Raw genomic sequence first — 20799 nt, forward strand, 5'->3', positions numbered from 1 at the left:
TGGACTCTTGCAGGTATGACTTAAAGAGGTTAAGGGAGTGGGACATTAATCCTAGCTCTGGGTGGAGTTGTACTTTAACATAATTTTTACAACCCCCAGAAAACCCTTCCAGACGTCTCATTTTGTTTTGTTCTCACCATGTCGTAACAACTGAAAGAGTTAAAAAAAGGTGTTTGTTCTCTGACAGGATTCCTGCGAGGAGGTGATATTTGACAGTGACAATGACATTGCCCTTCCCTGCGCTGACAGGATATTGGCAGGTGAGAGCTGTCACATTACTCTGGCCAAGGGGAAAATAATCCAGTAAATCACTGCTAACGGCCGAGTGCACGTATTGCTCCGACTTACGCAATGGGAGATTTACAAGGGAAATGCGCCAAATTTATAATGAATTAATAAATATTATCCAATATGTTTAGCGGAATGGAGATCTAAAAAATCTTCTGACATTCTGGATCCAGTAATACTAGACTTAAGGTCATGTGACAGGAACAAACGAGCGCCGATCAATGAGCTATCTCGTTGATCGACGCACCGCCCAAAATTGTCCGGTGTATAATGGATGCGGTCTTAAAGCGAAAGGGAGATAAATAGACACATTGTATGTGCATTGTTTTATGGCAATTATCCTTAGGATAGTGAAAGATTAAATAATGGATTATTGTTGTTTAGCAAGCACATCCACAACACAGATAATACATTCAGATTTCAATGGGGAAAAATGTATGACCTTGACAGAGACGGCACCATTCCTATGCCGCCGGTGGAGGTAAAGGGGATGGGGTTTGCTACCAGACTTCTGTCTTTTTCATCATAGGTACAACGTAGAAACTGGATATTTGGCACTCACGTGTATGTTAATGGCATCTGAGGCAAATTTCAGAGCATTTCTGCAGCAAGAAATATTCAGGAACGTGGCTGTAGTGGCAGCTTCTGGAGGTTGGTTAGAGCAGGAGGGAAAGACAACTGCAGACTGAAGGCCGCAGTGTGTACATAATCTGGACACGAGGATCAGAATAAAATCATTTACTAGAAGTAAATATTTCACTCAGACAGGTGCGTAGTTATAGGGGGTTGGGCAGAGATAGCAGTCACTTCCAGGCCCTGGGGCCAGAGAGGTCTCAAAGGCCCCTCTGACACATAAGACGACACCAGTACTAGAAATGGCACATGATAGGTGGACCTGTTACAGATTTTGTATTGAGGTCCAGGAGCCTCTGTAAGGAGCCCTGCCCATTGACATATTTCTTCCATCTTTGTGTTTATCTTTCTAGTGGCCAATCAGAGTAAAGTGAAAGTTGTCACACCATCGTTGAGCCGGAAGTTTGTCCCTGAAGAATTACTCATCTATTGCAGAGGTTATCGGCTGATGAACTTTTACTTCAGTGACAATGGATTGAAGACAGAAGCTTATAGTGTAAGTGGAAGCGATCAGTTCCCTTCTGATGACTACCATGGTGTACATCTCTATTAAAGGGACACTACCATGGTGTACATCTCTATTAAAGGGACACGACCATGGTGTACATCTCTATTAAAGGGACACTACCATGGTGGACATCTCTATTAAAGGGACACTACCATGGTGTACATCTCTATTAAAGGGACACTACCATGGTGTACATCTCTATTAAAGGGACACGACCATGGTGTACATCTCTATTAAAGGGACACTACCATGGTGTCCATCACTATTAAAGGGACACTACCATTGTGTACATCTCTATTAAAGGGACACGACCATTGTGACCATCACTATTAAAGGGACCCTACCATTGTGTACATCTCTATTAAAGGGACACTACCATGGTGTACATCTCTATTAAAGGGACACTACCATGGTGTACATCTCTATTAAAGGGACACTACCATGGTGTACATCTCTATTAAAGGGACACTACCATTGTGTACATCTCTATTAAAGGGACACGACCATTGTGACCATCACTATTAAAGGGACCCTACCATTGTGTACATCTCTATTAAAGGGACACTACCATGGTGTACATCTCTATTAAAGGGACACTACCATGGTGGACATCTCTATTAAAGGGACACGACCATGGTGTACATCTCTATTAAAGGGACACTACCATGGTGGACATCTCTATTAAAGGGACACGACAATTGTGACCATCACTATTAAAAGGGAAACTACCATGGTGTACATCTCTATTAAAGGACACGACCATGGTGTACATCACTATTAAAGGACACGACCATTGTGTACATCTCTATTAAAGGGACACGACCATTGTGTACATCTCTATTAAAGGGACACGACCATTGTGACCATCACTATTAAAGGGACCCTACCATTGTGTACATCTCTATTAAAGGGACACGACAATTGTGACCATCACTATTAAAAGGGAAACTACCATTGTGTCCACCACTATTAAAGGGACACTACCATGGTGGACATCTCTATTAAAGGGACACGACCATTGTGACCATCACTATTAAAGGGACACTACCATGGTGGACATCTCTATTAAAGGGACACTACCATTGTGTCCACCACTATTAAAGGGACACTACCATGGTGGACATCTCTATTAAAGGGACACGACCATTGTGACCATCACTATTAAAGGGACACTACCATGGTGGACATCTCTATTAAAGGGACACTACCATTGATACTTGTATTTAGTGTAAGGGAACAAAACAAAAAGCAGAACCATTGCACGCCTGGTCTGTTCTGCTTTTGTATAAGAGTTTTCTTGTGGGGAACATTGAGGCTGCTCATACTGTGGTTACTTTCACTTCCCGTCTGATTAAACACACACAACTAAAACAGTGATGCTGCAAAGAGTTCTTAAACTTTTTTTTTTGTAGTTGAACCATTGTCCCTCCTGAATTTGCCTCCTTCCTTTTCCACACCTCTTTTCTCCAGCATTGGGGAAACTATCATGAATATTTGTTTGATTGATTGTTCGTCCCCATACATTCTGACCATTACGGCATGGATCGACGCGCTTTACCGGCCAGGAATCTTGGCCATGTAACTCCACCTTTTGGCACAGTCGTCCCCATAGAAATTCAGCCCACATTTACTACTTTACCTCTGGGACCGATAGTCTATATCCGACATCATGGCTCACAATGTCACAATGAATGGTACTGGGGGCAGGCCTGGTGGTATAGACCAGGGTCTCTCAACCTTTCTAAGCTTAGTAATCCCCTAGTAACAGAAATTTGAACCAGGTACCCCCAAAGCTATGTTCTATTACTGTCTTAAGTAAATGTACTCAGCTAGCAGTATAATTTTTGGGTTAGCACTAGTGCAAATTGACGCATAAATCTGTCACAAATTATGAAACACAATAGGTGTAAAAAGCAACACTAGAGAAAGTTGACTGATTGGAGAATTGTGTAAAATCAGCAAAACCATGGTGTGTGGAGACAGCCTGTTACACTGGATATTTGCCATGCACCCCCTGCGATAACACCTTAGGGTACACGAACGACGGGTATAAATGGAGGAAATACAGTACTATTCCTTTAAAATGGTTACACAAGCACTTCTGTACTTTACAAGGTCTCCGCACTGGTCTGAGATCAAATGTAGTTAAACCTAGCCCCATTTGAGTGATAATTAGAAGGCTGTAGCACTCCCTAATGAATTACAATAAAAGTTTTTACTGCAGTATGCTTTTAATATACTCCTGTTTAGATTAAATTAGATTATACCCATTAAAGAGGACCGGTCAGCTCTCCTGTGTGGTGTAGTATAGAGGATCTGTCAGCTCTCCTGTGTGGTGTAGTATAGAGGAGCTGTCAGTTCTCCTGTGTAGTGTAGTATAGAGGAGCTGTCAGCTCTCCTGTGTGGTGTAGTATAGAGGATCTGCCAGTTCTCCTGTGTGGTATAGAGGATCTGTCAGCTCTCTTGTGTGGTGTAGAGGATCTGTCAGCTCTCCTGTGTGGTGTAGAGGATCTGTCAGCTCTCCTGTGTGGTATAGTATAGAGGAGCTGTCAGTTCTCCTGTGTGGTGTAGTATAGAGGATCTGTCAGCTCTCCTGTGTAGTGTAGTATAGAGGATCTGTCAGCTCTCCTGAGTGGTGTAGTATAGAGGATCTGTCAGCTCTCCTGTGTGGTGTAGTATAGAGGATCTGTCAGCTCTCCTGTGTAGTGTAGTATAGAGGAGCTGTCAGCTCTCCTGTGTGGTGTGGTATAGAGGAGCTGTCAGTTCTCCTGTGTGGTGTAGTATAGAGGATCCGTCAGCTCTCCTGTGTGGTGTAGTATAGAGGATCTGTCAGCTCTCCTGAGTGGTGTAGTATAGAGGATCTGTCAGCTCTCCTGAGTGGTGTAGTATAGAGGAGCTGTCAGCTCTCCTGTGTGGTGTAGTATAGAGGAGCTGTCAGTTCTCCTGTGCGGTGTAGTATAGAGGATCTGTCAGCTCTCCTGAGTGGTGTAGTATAGAGGATCTGTCAGCTCTCCTGTCTGGTGTAGTATAGAGGAGCTGTCAGCTCTCCTGTGTGGTGTAGTATAGAGGATCTGTCAGTTCTGCTGTGTGGTATAGAGGATCTGTCAGCTCTCTTGTGTGGTGTAGAGGATCTGTCAGCTCTCCTGTGTGGTGTAGAGGATCTGTCAGCTCTCCTGTGTGGTGTAGTATAGAGGAGCTGTCAGTTCTCCTGTGTGGTGTAGTATAGAGGAGCTGTCAGTTCTCCTGTGTGGTGTAGTATAGAGGATCTGTCAGCTCTCCTGAGTGGTGTAGTATAGAGGATCTGTCAGCTCTCCTGTGTGGTGTAGTATAGAGGATCTGTCAGCTCTCCTGTGTAGTGTAGTATAGAGGAGCTGTCAGCTCTCCTGTGTGGTGTGGTATAGAGGAGCTGTCAGTTCTCCTGTGTGGTGTAGTATAGAGGATCTGTCAGCTCTCCTGTGTAGTGTAGTATAGAGGATCTGTCAGCTCTCCTGTGCGATGTAGTATAGAGGAGCTGTCAGCTCTCCTGTGCGGTGTAGTATAGAGGATCTGTCAGTTCTCCTGTGCGGTGTAGTATAGAGGATCTGTCAGCTCTCCTGAGTGGTGTAGTATAGAGGAGCTGTCAGCTCTCCTGTGTGGTGTAGTATAGAGGAGCTGTCAGTTCTCCTGTGTGGTGTAGTATAGAGGAGCTGTCAGCTCTCCTATGAGGTGTAGTATAGAGGAGCTGTCAGTTCTCCTGTGCGGTGTAGTATAGAGGATCTGTCAGCTCTCCTGAGTGGTGTAGTATAGAGGATCTGTCAGCTCTCCTGTCTGGTGTAGTATAGAGGAGCTGTCAGCTCTCCTGCGTGGTGTAGTATAGAGGAGCTGTCAGTTCTCCTGTGTGGTGTAGTATAGAGGAGCTGTCAGCTCTCCTATGAGGTGTAGTATAGAGGAGCTGTCAGTTCTCCTGTGCGGTGTAGTATAGAGGATCTGTCAGCTCTCCTGAGTGGTGTAGTATAGAGGATCTGTCAGCTCTCCTGTGTGGTGTAGTATAGAGGATCTGTCAGCTCTCCTGTGTGGTGTAGTATAGAGGATCTGTCAGCTCTCCTGTGTGTTGTAGTATAGAGGAGCTCTCAGCTCTCCTGTGTGGTGTAGTATAGAGGACATGTCAGCTCTCCTGTGTGGTGTAGTATAGAGGATCTGTCAGCTCTCCTGTGCGGTGTAGTATAAAGGAGCTGTCAGTTTTCCTGTGCGGTGTAGTATAAAGGAGCTGTCAGCTCTCCTGTGTGTTGTAGTATAGAGGAGCTCTCAGCTCTCCTGTGTGGTGTAGTATAGAGGACATGTCAGCTCTCCTGTGTGGTGTAGTATAGAGGATCTGTCAGTTCTCCTCTGTGGTGTAGTATAGAGGAGCTGTCAGTTCTCCTGTGTGGTGTAGTATAGAGGTTCTGTCAGTTCTCCTGTGTGGTGTAGTATAGAGGTTCTGTCAGTTCTCCTGTGTGGTGTAGTATAGAGGATCTGTCAGCTCTCCTGTGTAGTGTAGTATAGAGGAGCTGTCAGCTCTCCTGTGTGGTGTAGTATAGAGGATCTGTCAGTTCTCCTGTGTGGTGTAGTATAGAGGATCTGTCAGCTCTCCTGTGTGGTGTAGTATAGAGGAGCTGTCAGCTCTCCTGTGTGGTGTAGTATAGAGGATCTGTCAGCTCTCCTGTCTGGTGTAGTATAGAGGAGCTGTCAGCTCTCCTGTGTGGTGTAGTATAGAGGAGCTGTCAGTTCTCCTGTGTGGTGTAGTATAGAGGAGCGGTCAGCTCTCCTATGAGGTGTAGTATAGAGGAGCTGTCAGTTCTCCTGTGCGGTGTAGTATAGAGGATCTGTCAGCTCTCCTGAGTGGTGTAGTATAGAGGATCTGTCAGCTCTCCTGTGTGGTGTAGTATAGAGGATCTGTCAGCTCTCCTGTGTGGTGTAGTATAGAGGATCTGTCAGCTCTCCTGTGTGGTGTAGTATAGAGGTTCTGTCAGTTCTCCTGTGTGGTGTAGTATAGAGGATCTGTCAGCTCTCCAGTGTGGTGTAGTATAGAGCTGTCAGTTCTCCTGTGTGGTGTAGTATAGAGGAGCTGTCAGCTCTCCTGTGTGGTGTAGTATAGAGGAGCTGTCAGTTTTCCTGTGCGGTGTAGTATAAAGGAGCTGTCAGCTCTCCTGTGTGGTGTAGTATAGAGGATCTGTCAGTTCTCCTGTGTGGTGTAGTATAGAGGAGCTGTCAGTTCTCCTGTGTGGTGTAGTATAGAGGTTCTGTCAGTTCTCCTGTGTGGTGTAGTATAGAGGATCTGTCAGCTCTCCTGTGTGGTGTAGTATAGAGCTGTCAGTTCTCCTGTGTGGTGTAGTATAGAGGATCTGTCAGCTCTCCTGTGTAGTGTAGTATAGAGGAGCTGTCAGCTCTCCTGTGTGGTGTAGTATAGAGGATCTGTCAGTTCTCCTGTGTGGTGTAGTATAGAGGATCTGTCAGCTCTCCTGTGTGGTGTAGTATAGAGGAGCTGTCAGCTCTCCTGTGTGGTGTAGTATAGAGGAGCTGTCAGTTCTCCTGTGTGGTGTAGTATAGAGGAGCTGTCAGTTCTCCTGTGTGGTGTAGTATAGAGGAGCTGTCAGTTCTCCTGTGTGGTGTGGTATAGAGGATCTGTCAGCCTGTGTGGTGTAGCATAGAGGATCGGTCAGCCTGTGTGGTGTAGTATAGAGGAGCTGTCAGCTCTCCTGTGTGGAGTAGTATAGAGGAGCTGTCAGCTCTCCTGTGTGGTGTAGTATAGAAGAGCTGTCAGTTCTCCTGTGTGGTGTAGTATAGAGGAGCTGTCAGTTCTCCTGTGTGGTTTAGTATAGAGGAGCTGTCAGCTCTCCTGTGTGGTGTAGTATAGAGGATCTGTCAGCTCTCCTGTGTGGTGTAGTGTAGTATAGAGCTGTCAGTTCTCCTGTGTGGTGTAGTATAGAGGAGCTGTCAGTTCTCCTGTGTGGTGTAGTATAGAGGAGCTGTCAGCTCTCCTGTGTGGTGTAGTATAGAGGATCTGTCAGCTCTCCTGTGTGGTGTAGTGTAGAGGAGCTGTCAGCTCTCCTGTGTGGTGTAGTATAGAAGAGCTGTCAGTTCTCCTGTGTGGTGTAGTATAGAGGAGCTGTCAGTTCTCCTGTGTGGTGTAGTATAGAGGAGCTGTCAGCTCTCCTGTGTGGTGTAGTATAGAGGATCTGTCAGCTCTCCTGTGTGGTGTAGTGTAGTATAGAGCTGTCTGTTCTCCTGTGTGGTGTAGTATAGAAGATGTTAGCTCCCCTGTGTGGTGTAGTAGAGGACCTCAGCCCTTTTTCAATCCGAACTAGAGGCGATTATGGTTCAAAACATAGGCAGTAATATGGAGTATTCGGAGGCCAGTGGTTCTCCCTCACACGAGTCCCGCTGGTTCCTGATATTTAAGGCTTTAACTGTAGGAAATGTTTTAGGCCTTAAAAGATTTTCTCATTAGGAATGACACTGGGTGTTGGGATCTCCTAATTTGGGCCATAAGATCTAATTGCCATATTTGTGTTGAAAATACACGGGCAATTTATTATACTTATAAGATACACTTGTTAAAAGCATGTATGCGGCACACCAAGTAACAGCCGGACCCTGAATTTCGACCTTCTTCCAGGGCCTCGGAAGCAGCCGCTTTGAGGAATACAAGTATTTACGTGAACAGACATGTCAGGGGAGCCAACAGGTTTTCTTTAAATGCAATAGATCATATTAGAAGGGTAAACCTACCATGCCTTTAAGTATTACAGAGAAACCTGGCATAGTAGTGTCCCGTGCTCCGTTACAGAATATGGCATCTTACGTACTGACCTGTTTTTCTCTTTCATTTTGGTAGATGACAAATACCATGGTTAAGAACCAGCAGGTCATAAGCTCAGTGGTGCAGCAGGAGGCCATGTTAAGAAGCCTAGGTGAGGAGTGAAGCATGATGGGAGGTGATATTTAATCCTTGGCCCTTATTTATCAGATTTGTATATATGGCTGCCATGAATATACTTTACAGCACGGTCGGACTGACCATTCGGGGATTCGGGTAGTGCCAGATTAAGACCACACCCCGTTGAACAACACTCATTGTTCAACTCCTTGATGTTTAAGTGTACTGATCCAGAGTTACAGCCTGTATTATAGTCCACAGCTGTATTCACAATTCTGTAGGCTTCAGAGCTGAAATCTCACACTATCTACTGCTGGCTTAATGTCTGCACAGACCTTGCTCTGCAGAATTGTGAATGCAGGCAGGTGTGACCTAAAATGCAGGCTGTAACTCGGGATCAGTACGCGGTAATACAACGTACGTAGCATTAGTAATGCTTAATGGGTGTTTATTGAATTTCTTAGATAAAAGGGAAGGTTCGGCACTCATGGACTATCCTACACGTATGTTTGAGTCAGCTTCGGACTGGGAGAATGAAATGAAAAGGCTGGGAGCAACCGCCTGGAGAGTAACCCCCCTCAATGAGCGCTGTGACACCTGCACCAGGTAATGTGGTTACAAAATGAACACAAGCATTTAAGATCTTCTGATATTTGGAAAAGAGAGCAACATTTTTTTTTATTCATTTTTCATGTACCATGAAGCCACTGTACCATGAAGTCCCATTGACTTCAATGAGAGGCAGAGAAAGCGTATTTCGCTGCGTTTTATGCCCGCGGTGCTCAATGGCCGCGGGCGAAAATTGCCGCAAAAATTGCCGTGCAGGGAGAGGAAAATCTGCCTCAAACTTCCAAACGGTATTTTGAGGCAGAAATTCCGCCTGCAAAAAACTCAGTGTGAACATAGCCTAACACCAGTAGTTTATAATGGAACTCTATGAAGCTGAGAATTTAATTACATGCAAAAAAATTTTTTACCCACAATCCCTTCCTGTATTGGGATGTGGTACCTCTGTGTCATCTGACTGCGCTTTGTCAGGAGTACTTTTGGCCAGCGCTGGTTCATTCTAGGACAGAACATCTGAGATGGTAGTAGTTCAGTATTTTCCAGTAAAAGTTATTCATATGGTCTCCCTAAATGTACTTAACAGAAGCAAAACCCATAATTATGAAACCAGAAAGAAGGTTTGCTATATAGCGCTTCCTAATTCCACCCTCTATTTCTCCACTGTAATTGATGCCCTGTCTCTGTTTAGGTGGAGAAATGACTTGTTTTATATGCACACAGGGGGGGTCATACCTGCAGAGGAAGTATATGTAAGATATCAACTAAGGCCGTGTTCACATCTGTGCAGATCTGGCGAAAATCCCAGACGAAATAGCACAGCATGCAGCGCTATTTTGTCCAGGAAAATGACGGACACCGTGACAGAAATCCGATGAAACCCATTTTAAAATCAATGGGTTCTGTTGGTATAGGTCATGTGACGGATCCGGCACAGCAGTCCTGTGTGTTCAGCTCAGATGACGGAGCAGAGTAATGGGACGCAGATGTGAACAAAGCCTAAAAGTTACTTATGTCAAAATGGACAAAACATGCAAATCCGATAGTAGAATGGCTTAGATTTGGAAGTTACTTTTTTTTTTTTTTTTTTCATTTTGTCCTCTATTGTCAATAGAGGAATGGACTACCATCTAATGACTAGATTTTGAATGTTCCTTATGTTCCTACATTTTCAGCCTTTCCAAGTATTTTGTGGTTCCTTGCAAGCTGCTCGACAACAACTTGAAAAAAACGTTTGCGCACTTTCAGCAGAGGCGAATTCCTGTGAGTATCATCCAACTGAATGTATAGCAATGGTGGTAATGGGTGATGTATTGTACAGCAGTTATAACATGATGGTGTCATTTTGTACCGGGGTCTTAGAGGTGGTCGTGGCATCACCCAAGTGGCAGTGATCTACTGAGATCGGCAGGATTACAGAACAACACGGACCCTGACAAAGAGGACGTCAGGTAAGCACAACAGTCCGTCAGTGCACCACAAGCACATTTAGTATACACAATGTGGGCAGACGCTTTTGTTAGCGAACATATCATTAGGTACCTGTCACATCTTCGGCCCCAGAAATGGCGCTGGTATCCAGGTGCTGTATCTAGAACTTTCTGCAGAACAAACAAAAAAATGATGTTGAAAATCTATTAATAATAAATAGTTCTAATGCACAGATCTCAAGTTACAGTTGCATTTTAGGCCCGAGATGCATTCACAATTGTGCAGACTTCAGAGCTGAAATCTCCCAGCATACCTTGCTTATTTAGGGTCTGAGCAGAGCTTGTTATGACAATTTTTATTCTGGTAAGTGCAGTCTTTACACCAGGCACAGGAGGGTCTGTCTGCCCACAGGCTTGTTGAGGGTTTCAAATGACAACCAGCAGAATTGTGAATGCAGCTCTGGAGTATAATACAGGCTGTAAAGCAGGGTCAGTACATGATAAGTAGTGTAACATATTTATTTTTTTATTTTTATTTTATTTTTTTTAATTTAGATTTTTATTGCAAAGTTTACAAACACACAAGAACAAAGTGCATGAATACTTTCAAAATCAATCTTAACATAACATGTCATATCATATCATATAGATAGGAGCAATCGCTTATATACATCAATATTCTTGTTACTCAGGGGCGGTTGTCACATACATTTGAAAACTGTACAGTCAGGCACATGGCATATGAGGGGTATAGGGAGTACTAGGAGCAGAGACATCACCACAGAAGGAATATCGAACCGCCCCTATTTCTGATGAAAGCCCACTCGGGATCTGGCTATACACACCACCATGTGGGATTCTCTAGCTCAGCCAATCAGTGAAATGAGGACCAGATTTGAAGGATGACCATGTGTTCCACAGAGAACCGTATCATAGCATCCCTTGTCCTCCGCAAGAAGAGACTCCATTCTACACAGTAGATCCATTTCCGCAACCCATTCAACAATCGTAGGTACAGAAGCGGTCTTCCAGTACCTAGGAATGACTGTCCGCGCTGCCGTCAGAAAATGCCTAAGTAGGCCCTTTTTTATGCCTGGCAGGGGACCCGGAATCAAGGATAAAAGAGCCATCTGAGGAGTAGGTATGATTGGAGCACTCTCCATCAATGCGTAGATGTCAAATACAGCTTTCCAAAAAGTCTGCAATACCGGGCATGACCACCAAATATGCAGCATCGTGCCAGTCTCATTGCCACATCGCCAACAGACATCTGGCACTTCTGGGTACATTTTATGCAAGATCTGTGGGCAACGGTACCACCTGGTCAAGATTTTAAAATTTTTCTCCTGGGCAGGACATGCCATAGGCATTTTATGGGTCAGAAGGAAAACCCTGTCCCAATCAAGCAAAGATATGGAGGTCTTCCTCCCAAGCGCTAACATATGCAGGTGGCTGAGTGACAGAAGTCTCCAAAAGAATGGCATACATCTTGGAAATCACGCGGAGTAGGTGACTCCTGTAAAAGCAGTAGCGACTCAAAGGAGGTGGTCGTGGAGATACACATTCCATCCGGCAGAGCCGAGTGCAGGAAAGTAGACAATTGTGCATATTCCAACCATGATAGAGTCCTCTCTGGGCAGGTCTCTCTCAACACATGTAACGGAGGGAGGCGACCCCCATCCGACATCACCTGACACAGCCTAGTATCTGCCGAAGCAGTCCAGCTCAGAAAGGTAGGTTTGTTTACAGCTGGTGGAAACTTGGGATGATGAAACAGAGGGCTAAGAAGTCCTGGTCTATGGGACAGCCCCTTTCGGACCATCAATCTGTCCCATACAGTGAGAAAATGATGGGTAAGCATAGGAAGGGTCTGAAGGGCCGGGCGATGGTCCGGTAAGATCCATGGCAGCGATCTCAGAGAGAGCGCCATGAAGGACCTCTCAATCCCCACCCATTGTTTTTTTGGTGCCATTATGAAACCAATCAATCGCTCTAGAAAGAACAACAGCTTGGTGATACAACCCCAAATCCGGGAGTCCCGCTCCACCCTTCAGTTTAGGGCGAGACAGTGAGCTCAAACTAATGCGAGGCCTCAAAGTGCCCCAGACAAACTTACGAAAGTAAGGAACATATTTATAAAGTGACTCAACTTTTTATGTAGATCCTATTTCATGAACATAACCTTTAAGTATTAGTTCATCACACAACTTCTTATCCCCCCCCCCTCTAAGAAAGGCAACAGTTGCATACACCCTCGTGAAAATCATGTGGAGCAATACAATGGCTGCTTCCATTCATTACCGTACAGAGCCCCTGCCCCCATAACATCCCGAGTCGTCGTTCCTGCTACTTTAACCGTTTACGTTCTGAACAATAGTGATTCAATATACGAAATGGCTTCCCTTACAAACCTCACACTTCTGTCCTTTCCGCTTCATACAGTCACGAACAGCTAATTACTTTATAACTTACACTAGAAAATAACTGGTCACATACTTTTACTAAGTGACACTCCTGTAAGGTAATCCATCCCTGTCTACTGTCATTCTCCGGTTACATGCCGTGACCTCCTGTCCTGAGATTTCTTTGAAAATCCACCTCTCCCTTGTATTTGGTTACGTGTCATTGTCTCCGTTTCCTCTGTGTCATTTTATACGTGGCGCTACGGCACTGTGGGTCCTCTGTCTGAATACATCGGGGCTTTTTGTAACAAAATTCGGTGCTTTAATCCTCAGACTGGTCACTAATTATTGATTTGATTTTCCAGGTCGATAAGATCGCTGTTTGGCGGCCATTCACAGTGTGTGATTATTGACACGAGTGAGGACCTTCCTTCTGTAGCGGACATCCAGGTCTCCTTCCTCAAGCTACGTGCCTTGTGTTGTAGTGGTAAGACCATCTACTACACTACGCACCTCTGTTTAATATCTTCTAGTGCAGTGATGGTCAACAGAGTGGGACTTGGAACTCTTACATCAGTCCTATATAGAGCTTTTTGCAGATCAGCTAGGGCGGCAAACAACGGCATCAAGTATGCAGTAAGCACTCATGCTCCCTCTAGTGGCAGCTGCAGACAGCCAGAATGTTATGTTTTAGGGCCCCCTGCACACGTAGCGTAATTGCTGCAGATTTTCCGCCCGGATCTGTGGGTGGAAAATCTGCAGTGTGTGGATGATATTTTTTAAATCTCGTCCACTTTGCTGCATAAGTTTATATGAGTTCAATGGAGAACTAAAAAAAAAAAAATCCCAATAAGTTTTAAATGTTGTGTTTTTTTGCAGAAAATCTGACCCGTGTGAATTTACCCAGGCTTCGAGGCTAAAATGTAAAAAAAAAAAAAATGTACAGTAGCAGCATAGTGGATAAGATTTTATCAAATCTCATCCACACGCTGCGTAAAAATTCGGTGCAGAAATTGACCTCCAATGAGTAATTTTCACACCGCAGCATGTCAATTCCTGCTGCGGAAAGTGGACTGAATTGCTGCATTTTTCAAAGGAGATGTCACCATCTCCCAACATTGAGGAAAACGCAGCAAGATACGCACCATTTTCTGCCGTAAAAGCTTCAACGGAATTACTGCAGAAATTTTCTGCAGCAATTCGGTTGTGTGTGGACAAGCCCTAATAGTCTTTGGGTGACGGATGCCACTGTGAGTCAAGCATTACAATCTCCGCTTAGCGTATACGTCAGGAGTAATAAGAAAAAAACGTGATGTAAATGGGGCCTTAGGGGGGCACGGTGACACCTAAAAAAGCGATGCCAAGGTATTCACGGCTTATTATATATTGAGGTCCCTCTTTCCACTCCACACTTCCACATCTCATCTCAATGATGAGGAAAAGCCACCAACTCTGCACCCCCTCAAAAATTATATGAATGAAGGCAACAGGATTAGTAAGTAACGGAGGCAGCGCAGCAATTCTGGTCTTATGGCAAGATCAGACTAATGTAAATCCTAAAAAAAGGTCAGCCATAGAGCGGTATCCTCAGAGGGAAGCCCCATTCTTCATCATGTGTTAATAAGGCCTTCAGATAATCGAAACTCATCTTTCGTCTTTCCCTACGTGGGCTCAAGGCCGAATCGTGCATGGCCAACAGGAGACAATCAGTCCAATATGTACTACAGTCATTTGGCCATACAATCATGCACCTCCAATGGGGATTAGGTTTAGAGTCCCTTTAATTGTCCCTGCCGTTTGGAAAGTAGACAGTCCATAGATACATCCCCCTATGAAAGAAGCAGTAGAACAAGACCCGCTTCAATTAAAGCTTCCTTTTAAGTCTGTATCGATCATTCATGAGCGAGTTATTGCATTTTAATTGATCCAGAGGAAGTCTAAACGGAAGAACGAAAAATGATTTATAAAAGTGATCATTCCCAAGGGATGAGCGTCCCTCCAGCCGGCCTCCATTAAGTGACTATCAGACAGATTACTGGATCTATACATTGACGTTAATAATAGAGACATGTTCCAGGAAATGTCCAATGTATAACCCCTGCTATATGGGAGGTCAATCATTCCCCTCCAATGGTGCCATAAACATTCCCTATTGACATGGTAACAAATAGGGATTGTCAATGTTAATTCCATCATTCCTCATAAACTTTCTCCTGAGCTCAGTGTCGCCCCCTGCTGCGCAATGCACTTTGTATGGGTAAAGGGGGTTTTACACTGGACGATTATCGGGCAGACGATCGTCTCCATCCATAGCTCCGTGTGACAAAAGCAAACGAGCGCCGATCAACGATGTCTCGTTGATCGGCGCTCGCTGCACCGGCCGCTTATCGGCCCGGTGTAAAAAGGCATAAAGTGACAGCTACTTTGAGTGCATTGCCTGCTCAGAAACTTGGTTGTCAAGCCCATTCAACCATTATCTTGAGATACTATGAAGACTATCTTTATCATCACAGTACTAAGTACTATAATACTGCCCCCTATAGGCCAGAATGGATTGAAAAGTTTTCCAGTCAAGCTGCGTTTGGGAGCTTCATAATAATACTACATGACTGAAAACGCAGTTGGAGAAGTCTGTCCAGTACTTATTGAGTAGAAATACAGCATTTACCTCGATGTTTGGCGATAGGATCGTGTAGACCTAAATACATAGAGACGGACCTTCCTGTAGCATTTTGCAGCTTCCATCTAACTATTTAGGTTGAGGAACATATTTATAGGCTGTAGTTTATTAGTGACCATTTCTGCAAGATCTTTATGAAGTCCCAAACCAACAGAACGGATGGGAAACCTCGTAATTTGGAGGTGGGAGGTGGAAATATACTAACATAGCCATAGGAATTATAATCAATGTAAAATGTCAGTAAGGGCCTGTTCACATCACCGTTCGCTTTCCGTTCCAGGGTTCCGTCGGATGAACCCCGCAACGGAAAGTGAAAGTGAAAGCACAGCTTCTGTTTCAGTCACCATTGATATCAATGGTGACGGAAACATCGCTAATGTTTTCCGTTCGTCACCATTCCGGCAGGTCTCCGGTTTTCCGACGGAATAGCGTAGTCGAAACCATTAGCGATGTTTCCGTCACCATTGAGATCAATGGTGACTGAAACGGAAGCTGTGGACGGAAACCTCTGACGGACCCCGGAACAGAAAGCGAACGGTGATGTGAACAGGCCCTAATATGTAATACTTCTTCTAGATACCTCTACACCAGTGCCTAGTGAGAAGTGGCTGTCAAATCTGGAAGGAACTCGCTGGCTGGACCATGTCAGGTAATGTCTATAAATTACCTTAGGAGTTACATCTTATAAAATTGCAGCAGGGTTACAAGACTAGCTTCTCATATCAGTCAGACAGACGTACAGCCTCTGGATGTTCTTGGAAAGTAGTGATCGTGAGGGGGGGCAGGGACTGACTCGTGCACGATGTGTAATTTCTGGGACTGGTGCAGGTCCCCGGGGAATAAGAAAACAAATCAAACAGAAGAGGAGAAAAGCACTGCTAAGGTAGTTTAGAGATATTACGTGCTGGAAATGTTGACATATAGTAAGTAATCTGCAGCCGGTAAAGGTTGTCCCATAATGAAAATCCCTGTGCATATGCCCTACTAAGGTATATCGACATCATAGCTGAAAGGGTACCCGCTCAGGACCCCGAGTCAAGTGAAGAGCCACTAAGTAAGAGCAGCTGCCAATCTGGCGGACCCGGCCCATCCATACATTACATTGCCGGCCATTCATTTAGAGACTGGGTTATCTCCCCGAGAAATGAAACACTTTGGTTGCTGGGTCAGGTGGTCATCCAAAACTTCAGCATGTAAGGAGTTCAGCCGTACCAGGACTCTGAATCGGCAAATAGCAATGCACATTGGCCAGGAACTGATGGAAATAAACCGCAAGTGAGCGGAGTGCGGAGTTGTATGATGGAAAGTTACCCGAGTGCCAAGCTGGATGAACATGGACTTAGGAAGAATGTGGAGAAGCTTTATTTCTAGAAATTCTACGTGTCTCATGTCCTTCCTGTACAGAATCACCTAATAATCACTTAGTCATTTTACCGGACCAAGAATTCGGTGCAAGCTCTTATCACATAGCATTTCTGCCACATTTCCAGCTCTGGTCTGCAGCACTACCCTGGCATTTCCGGCTTTGGTCTGCAGCACTACCCTAGCATTTCCGGCTCTGGTCTGCAGCACTACCCTAGCATTTCCGGCTCTGGTCTGCAGCACTACCCTAGCATTTCCGGCTCTGGTCTGCAGCACTACCCTAGCATTTCCGGCTCTGGTCTGCAGCACTACCCTAGCATTTCCGGCTCTGGTCTGCAGAACTACCCTAGCATTTCCGGCTCTGGTCCACAGCACTACCCTGGCCTTTCCAGCTCTGGTCCGCAGCACTACCCTAGCCTTTCCGGCTCTGGTCCGCAGCACTACCCTAGCCTTTCCGGCTCTGGTCCGCAGCACTACCCTGGCATTTGCGGCTCTGGTCCGCAGCACTACCCTGGCATTTGCGGCTCTGGTCCGCAGAACTACCCTGGCATTTCCGGCTCACGTCCGCAGAACTACCCTGGCATTTCTCGCTCAGGTTTGCAGCACTACCCTGGCCGGACACACACCATGCTCTGCCGAGACAATCCCTATCTGTGGTTCTGCCTTCCCGCTGTACTGGTACAACATCCAGTAACCACAACTCAATACCTTACCTGCTGACGCACTGGATGATGACCTGACCCGGCAACCAGTAATACTCTCAGCAAAGTGCACAACTCCAGTAACTAACAATTTCCACCCGCATAATAATCCACTAATGTACGGCCAATTTTACATGTTGGGTGGAAATCCTCTTTAGCCTTCATCAGGTTAGTATAGATCATGGATTCCAGCACATGATGGCGCTATATTACTACCATAGCAAGACTTTATTTTCCATCCTATTCCTACAATTTAAGACAGGGCCTACGTGGACCTGTGTGAATATGGCATGACTGTATATTACATATATACATGCTTTCATCTCCGTTTCAGGTCATGTCTTAAGAAAGCCAGTGAAGTGTCCACGTTGTTAAGCGAACGGAATAGATCTATTGTCCTTCAAGGTAAACTACACCGTATAATAATAACCAGATGGTTCTATTGTCCTACTTATACACAGGAGTTTTGGTGTAACAGATGTGAAGTGCACACAGGTTGGATGTTGCCCTGATCAGTACCTTCTATTGAGGCCCCACTTATTGTGTACCATATAGTGCCCAATCATATAGTGTAGATATAATCATACCATACAGTGCCCAAATAACAGCCTTTTCTGACTGTTGCCTTAGGCCCTTCCCAGATGATCACGTATATCATAGGAAGGGTCACACAGGCACAGAAGCAATTACCACTGGGAACCCGGCTGTGACTGCCAGCTGGGCTTCCGCTGCAATGGCCGGGATCAAAGATACCTTTTATCCTAGCCGTTTAACCCTTTAAATGCCGGGGTGGTTTGACACGGCCAGGGCTCTCTCTGTCAACTGTCGGTGGCCCATGAACACGATCGCCGGACGCTGATGAATTGCCATAGCAGCCGGGGGGCTAATAAAAGATCCCCAGGTCTGCCATGACTGAATGCCTATTAAAAATAACTTAATACAGTGAAATAAAGTTTCTATTAACAAAATAAAAAATGTGTAGAGTAAAAAAAATATTTCACAAGTGCCATTTTTTTTGTGCTATATAAATTTTTCACAATAGAAGTTAATAGCAGATATAAGACCGGGGTCTTGCAAAGCGATGTGCGGCACATCACCAGTCACTTCTGATGAGAGTGCCACTGCTCTGATATGCCTAAGCACACGGCGTTTGCACCTCCAATCCTACGCTTAGTGTCCAAACATATAAAAGACATAGTTGAATACGTTTAATACATTTAAAAAAATAAATAAATAAATACACAACGTAACAGCTAGAGAGGTATGAGAAAAGGACATAGGTTTGGCCAACAGAACTTTATGGGCACATTAGGCGCATCATATGTTGGGAGTATTTCCCGATTTATACGCTGAACAATGTGCCCAATCGTGGTGTGTCCCTGGTGTTACAGAAGTGTATTTCTCAGTATAGGACAGACACTGTCTGCTAAAATATGGATTAATAGCATCTAACAGACTTATCAGGACGATGCCATGGCAAAGGGGAGATAGTGAACCCACCAAGGGGGCACCCTATTCTACAGATTAAGGAACTTGGTCCTTCCAGCTGCAAACCCAGATGGTACATGACCCATGTTGTATCTACCGAAGCGCGAGATTCCCAGTAGTCATGTATTTTAGGATATATCTTGTTGTGATCGGCACCAGACTCCATTGTTCCCGTTTGCTGTAACGTCAGACGACCCCCTGCTGACTGTTCAGTCCACCGCTGTATAAAGTATTATAACGTATATCCCTCCCCTGTCACACCGCAGAACCCGAGGACCGTGATGTCAATTGTCTGCTGGCGTCCTTGGTGCAGGTGTTATCGGACCCCCACTCAAGAACCTTGTCTGGCTTCCAGAGTTTGGTTCAGAAGGAATGGGTCTCGTCTGGGCATCCCTTCATGCAGAGGATTAATCACTTCAAACAGTCAGACAAGGAAGAGGTGAGTGACCATGACAATAACGTGTTTACTGACAAGGACGAGGACGTAGCTTGCGGCAGAGTCAACTAGAACTGGTTCACAAATCAAAACTACTCATTGTGCAAAAACCTTACAGCCACCACCAGTCTCTGCACACCCAGCATTCCCATGCGACTGCTGCGCCAGTGATTGGCAGTAGCGGGCACGTGACGATACTGGTGGCGGACCAGGGAAGCATTGCCACGGGAGCGGCAGCAAAATCCGCAATAATAGGTTGCGCTTGTGGATTTCTGCTTCCCTTTTGAACCGGTAAAACCGCGCTCTCCGATTAGCCAATCCGCCATGTAAATGTTCCTTGGTCACTAATCAAGAAATAAAGGAGTCCCACATTACTGGGATTATGATGGGAAGATATAAACTGGCACATGATTGGTCAGACTAGCAAGGTCTCCGATGGATTCCTTGTCCATTGAACATAAATTCTGGATATAGGATACAATTTTTATGACACCAGCATTCTGCGGCACAGAGACTTTTTGGGTCAGAATACCATTTTGTGGACGTTACATTTTTGTGACACGGACACTTTGTGACGTCATAACCCGACACGTTGTGACATAGACTTTATTGTTGTGACCCTTTTTTATGCCGACTTCATTTGTGTATTTTCTAAAATGAATCTTTTACTACATATCTGTACCATTTACAAATGGCGGCCCGTGTGATGGGATGGAAACACTGTGAAGGGGATGATCTCTTTTGTATATAACCGACCCCCTCCGCACTACTACTCTCAGGGTTGGCTCTTTGTAACTTTGAGGTGTGTTCTACCACCCTATAGATATGGCAAAATGGCAACGCTGTTTTGATAGGACAGAGATCAGCGGCTGTTAGCAAGCTCTAGTGCCACTTATCCCCACATAGGATTGAACATGTTAAAATCTCACACATCCGACCTTTGATTTCCATGAGGAACATTCAGATATTTCGAGTACATAGTAAATCTTCAGTAGACCCCGTCAAAGTCTTTGGGTTCATGACAAGTATCTCATGTGTACGCCATGGGTGTGATCTATCGTGAGGGCTTTTCACTTGGCGGACGGGAGACGTATGACATAATGTACATGGTAGAAGACATGATGACATCATACGGACTGTCGCATCCCTGTTGTACTCTGTCTTGCAGTCCCCAGTGTTTTTGCTGTTCCTGGACTGCGTCTGGCAGTGTTTGCAGCAGTTTCCGACCGCCTTCGAGTTCACCGAGTCTTATCTCCTGGCTTTACACGACAGCACTTACAACCTGTTCTGCAGCACTTTCACCCACAACTGCCACTGGGACCGTATCAGGGGGAGCCAGGTAATATCCAGGACCATAATGGTTTGTTACTGTGACTGAATGGAACACGAATAATAGAAGTATCGGCCGGAAT

The 20799-nt window shown here is 45.1% G+C and overlaps 1 protein-coding gene and 1 long non-coding RNA gene across 5 annotated transcripts in view; one reads left to right on the plus strand and one right to left on the minus strand.

The window, feature by feature from the left end:
- LOC142664914 (uncharacterized) overlaps nucleotides 1-20799 on the minus strand; it is a 254020-nt gene that overhangs the window by 124121 nt on the left and 109100 nt on the right. For all 4 annotated transcript variants that reach the window (XR_012851407.1, XR_012851409.1, XR_012851408.1 and 1 more), the window contains exon 4: nucleotides 10431-10489. This is a non-coding gene — a long non-coding RNA (uncharacterized LOC142664914). The remainder of the gene's footprint in view (nucleotides 1-10430; nucleotides 10490-20799) is intronic.
- Nucleotides 1-20799, plus strand: part of MTMR11 (myotubularin related protein 11) — a 43270-nt gene that overhangs the window by 15007 nt on the left and 7464 nt on the right. The window contains exons 4-14 of the mRNA XM_075844344.1: nucleotides 188-260; nucleotides 1275-1417; nucleotides 8283-8358; nucleotides 8789-8930; nucleotides 10064-10151; nucleotides 10251-10339; nucleotides 13086-13207; nucleotides 15977-16049; nucleotides 17798-17868; nucleotides 19218-19390; nucleotides 20556-20726. Of these exons, the coding sequence (XP_075700459.1) occupies nucleotides 188-260; nucleotides 1275-1417; nucleotides 8283-8358; nucleotides 8789-8930; nucleotides 10064-10151; nucleotides 10251-10339; nucleotides 13086-13207; nucleotides 15977-16049; nucleotides 17798-17868; nucleotides 19218-19390; nucleotides 20556-20726 (1221 nt within the window). The remainder of the gene's footprint in view (nucleotides 1-187; nucleotides 261-1274; nucleotides 1418-8282; nucleotides 8359-8788; nucleotides 8931-10063; nucleotides 10152-10250; nucleotides 10340-13085; nucleotides 13208-15976; nucleotides 16050-17797; nucleotides 17869-19217; nucleotides 19391-20555; nucleotides 20727-20799) is intronic.

Source organism: Rhinoderma darwinii, chromosome 12, assembly GCF_050947455.1.
Source record: "Rhinoderma darwinii isolate aRhiDar2 chromosome 12, aRhiDar2.hap1, whole genome shotgun sequence".
Classification (NCBI taxonomy): Eukaryota; Metazoa; Chordata; class Amphibia; order Anura; family Rhinodermatidae; genus Rhinoderma; species Rhinoderma darwinii.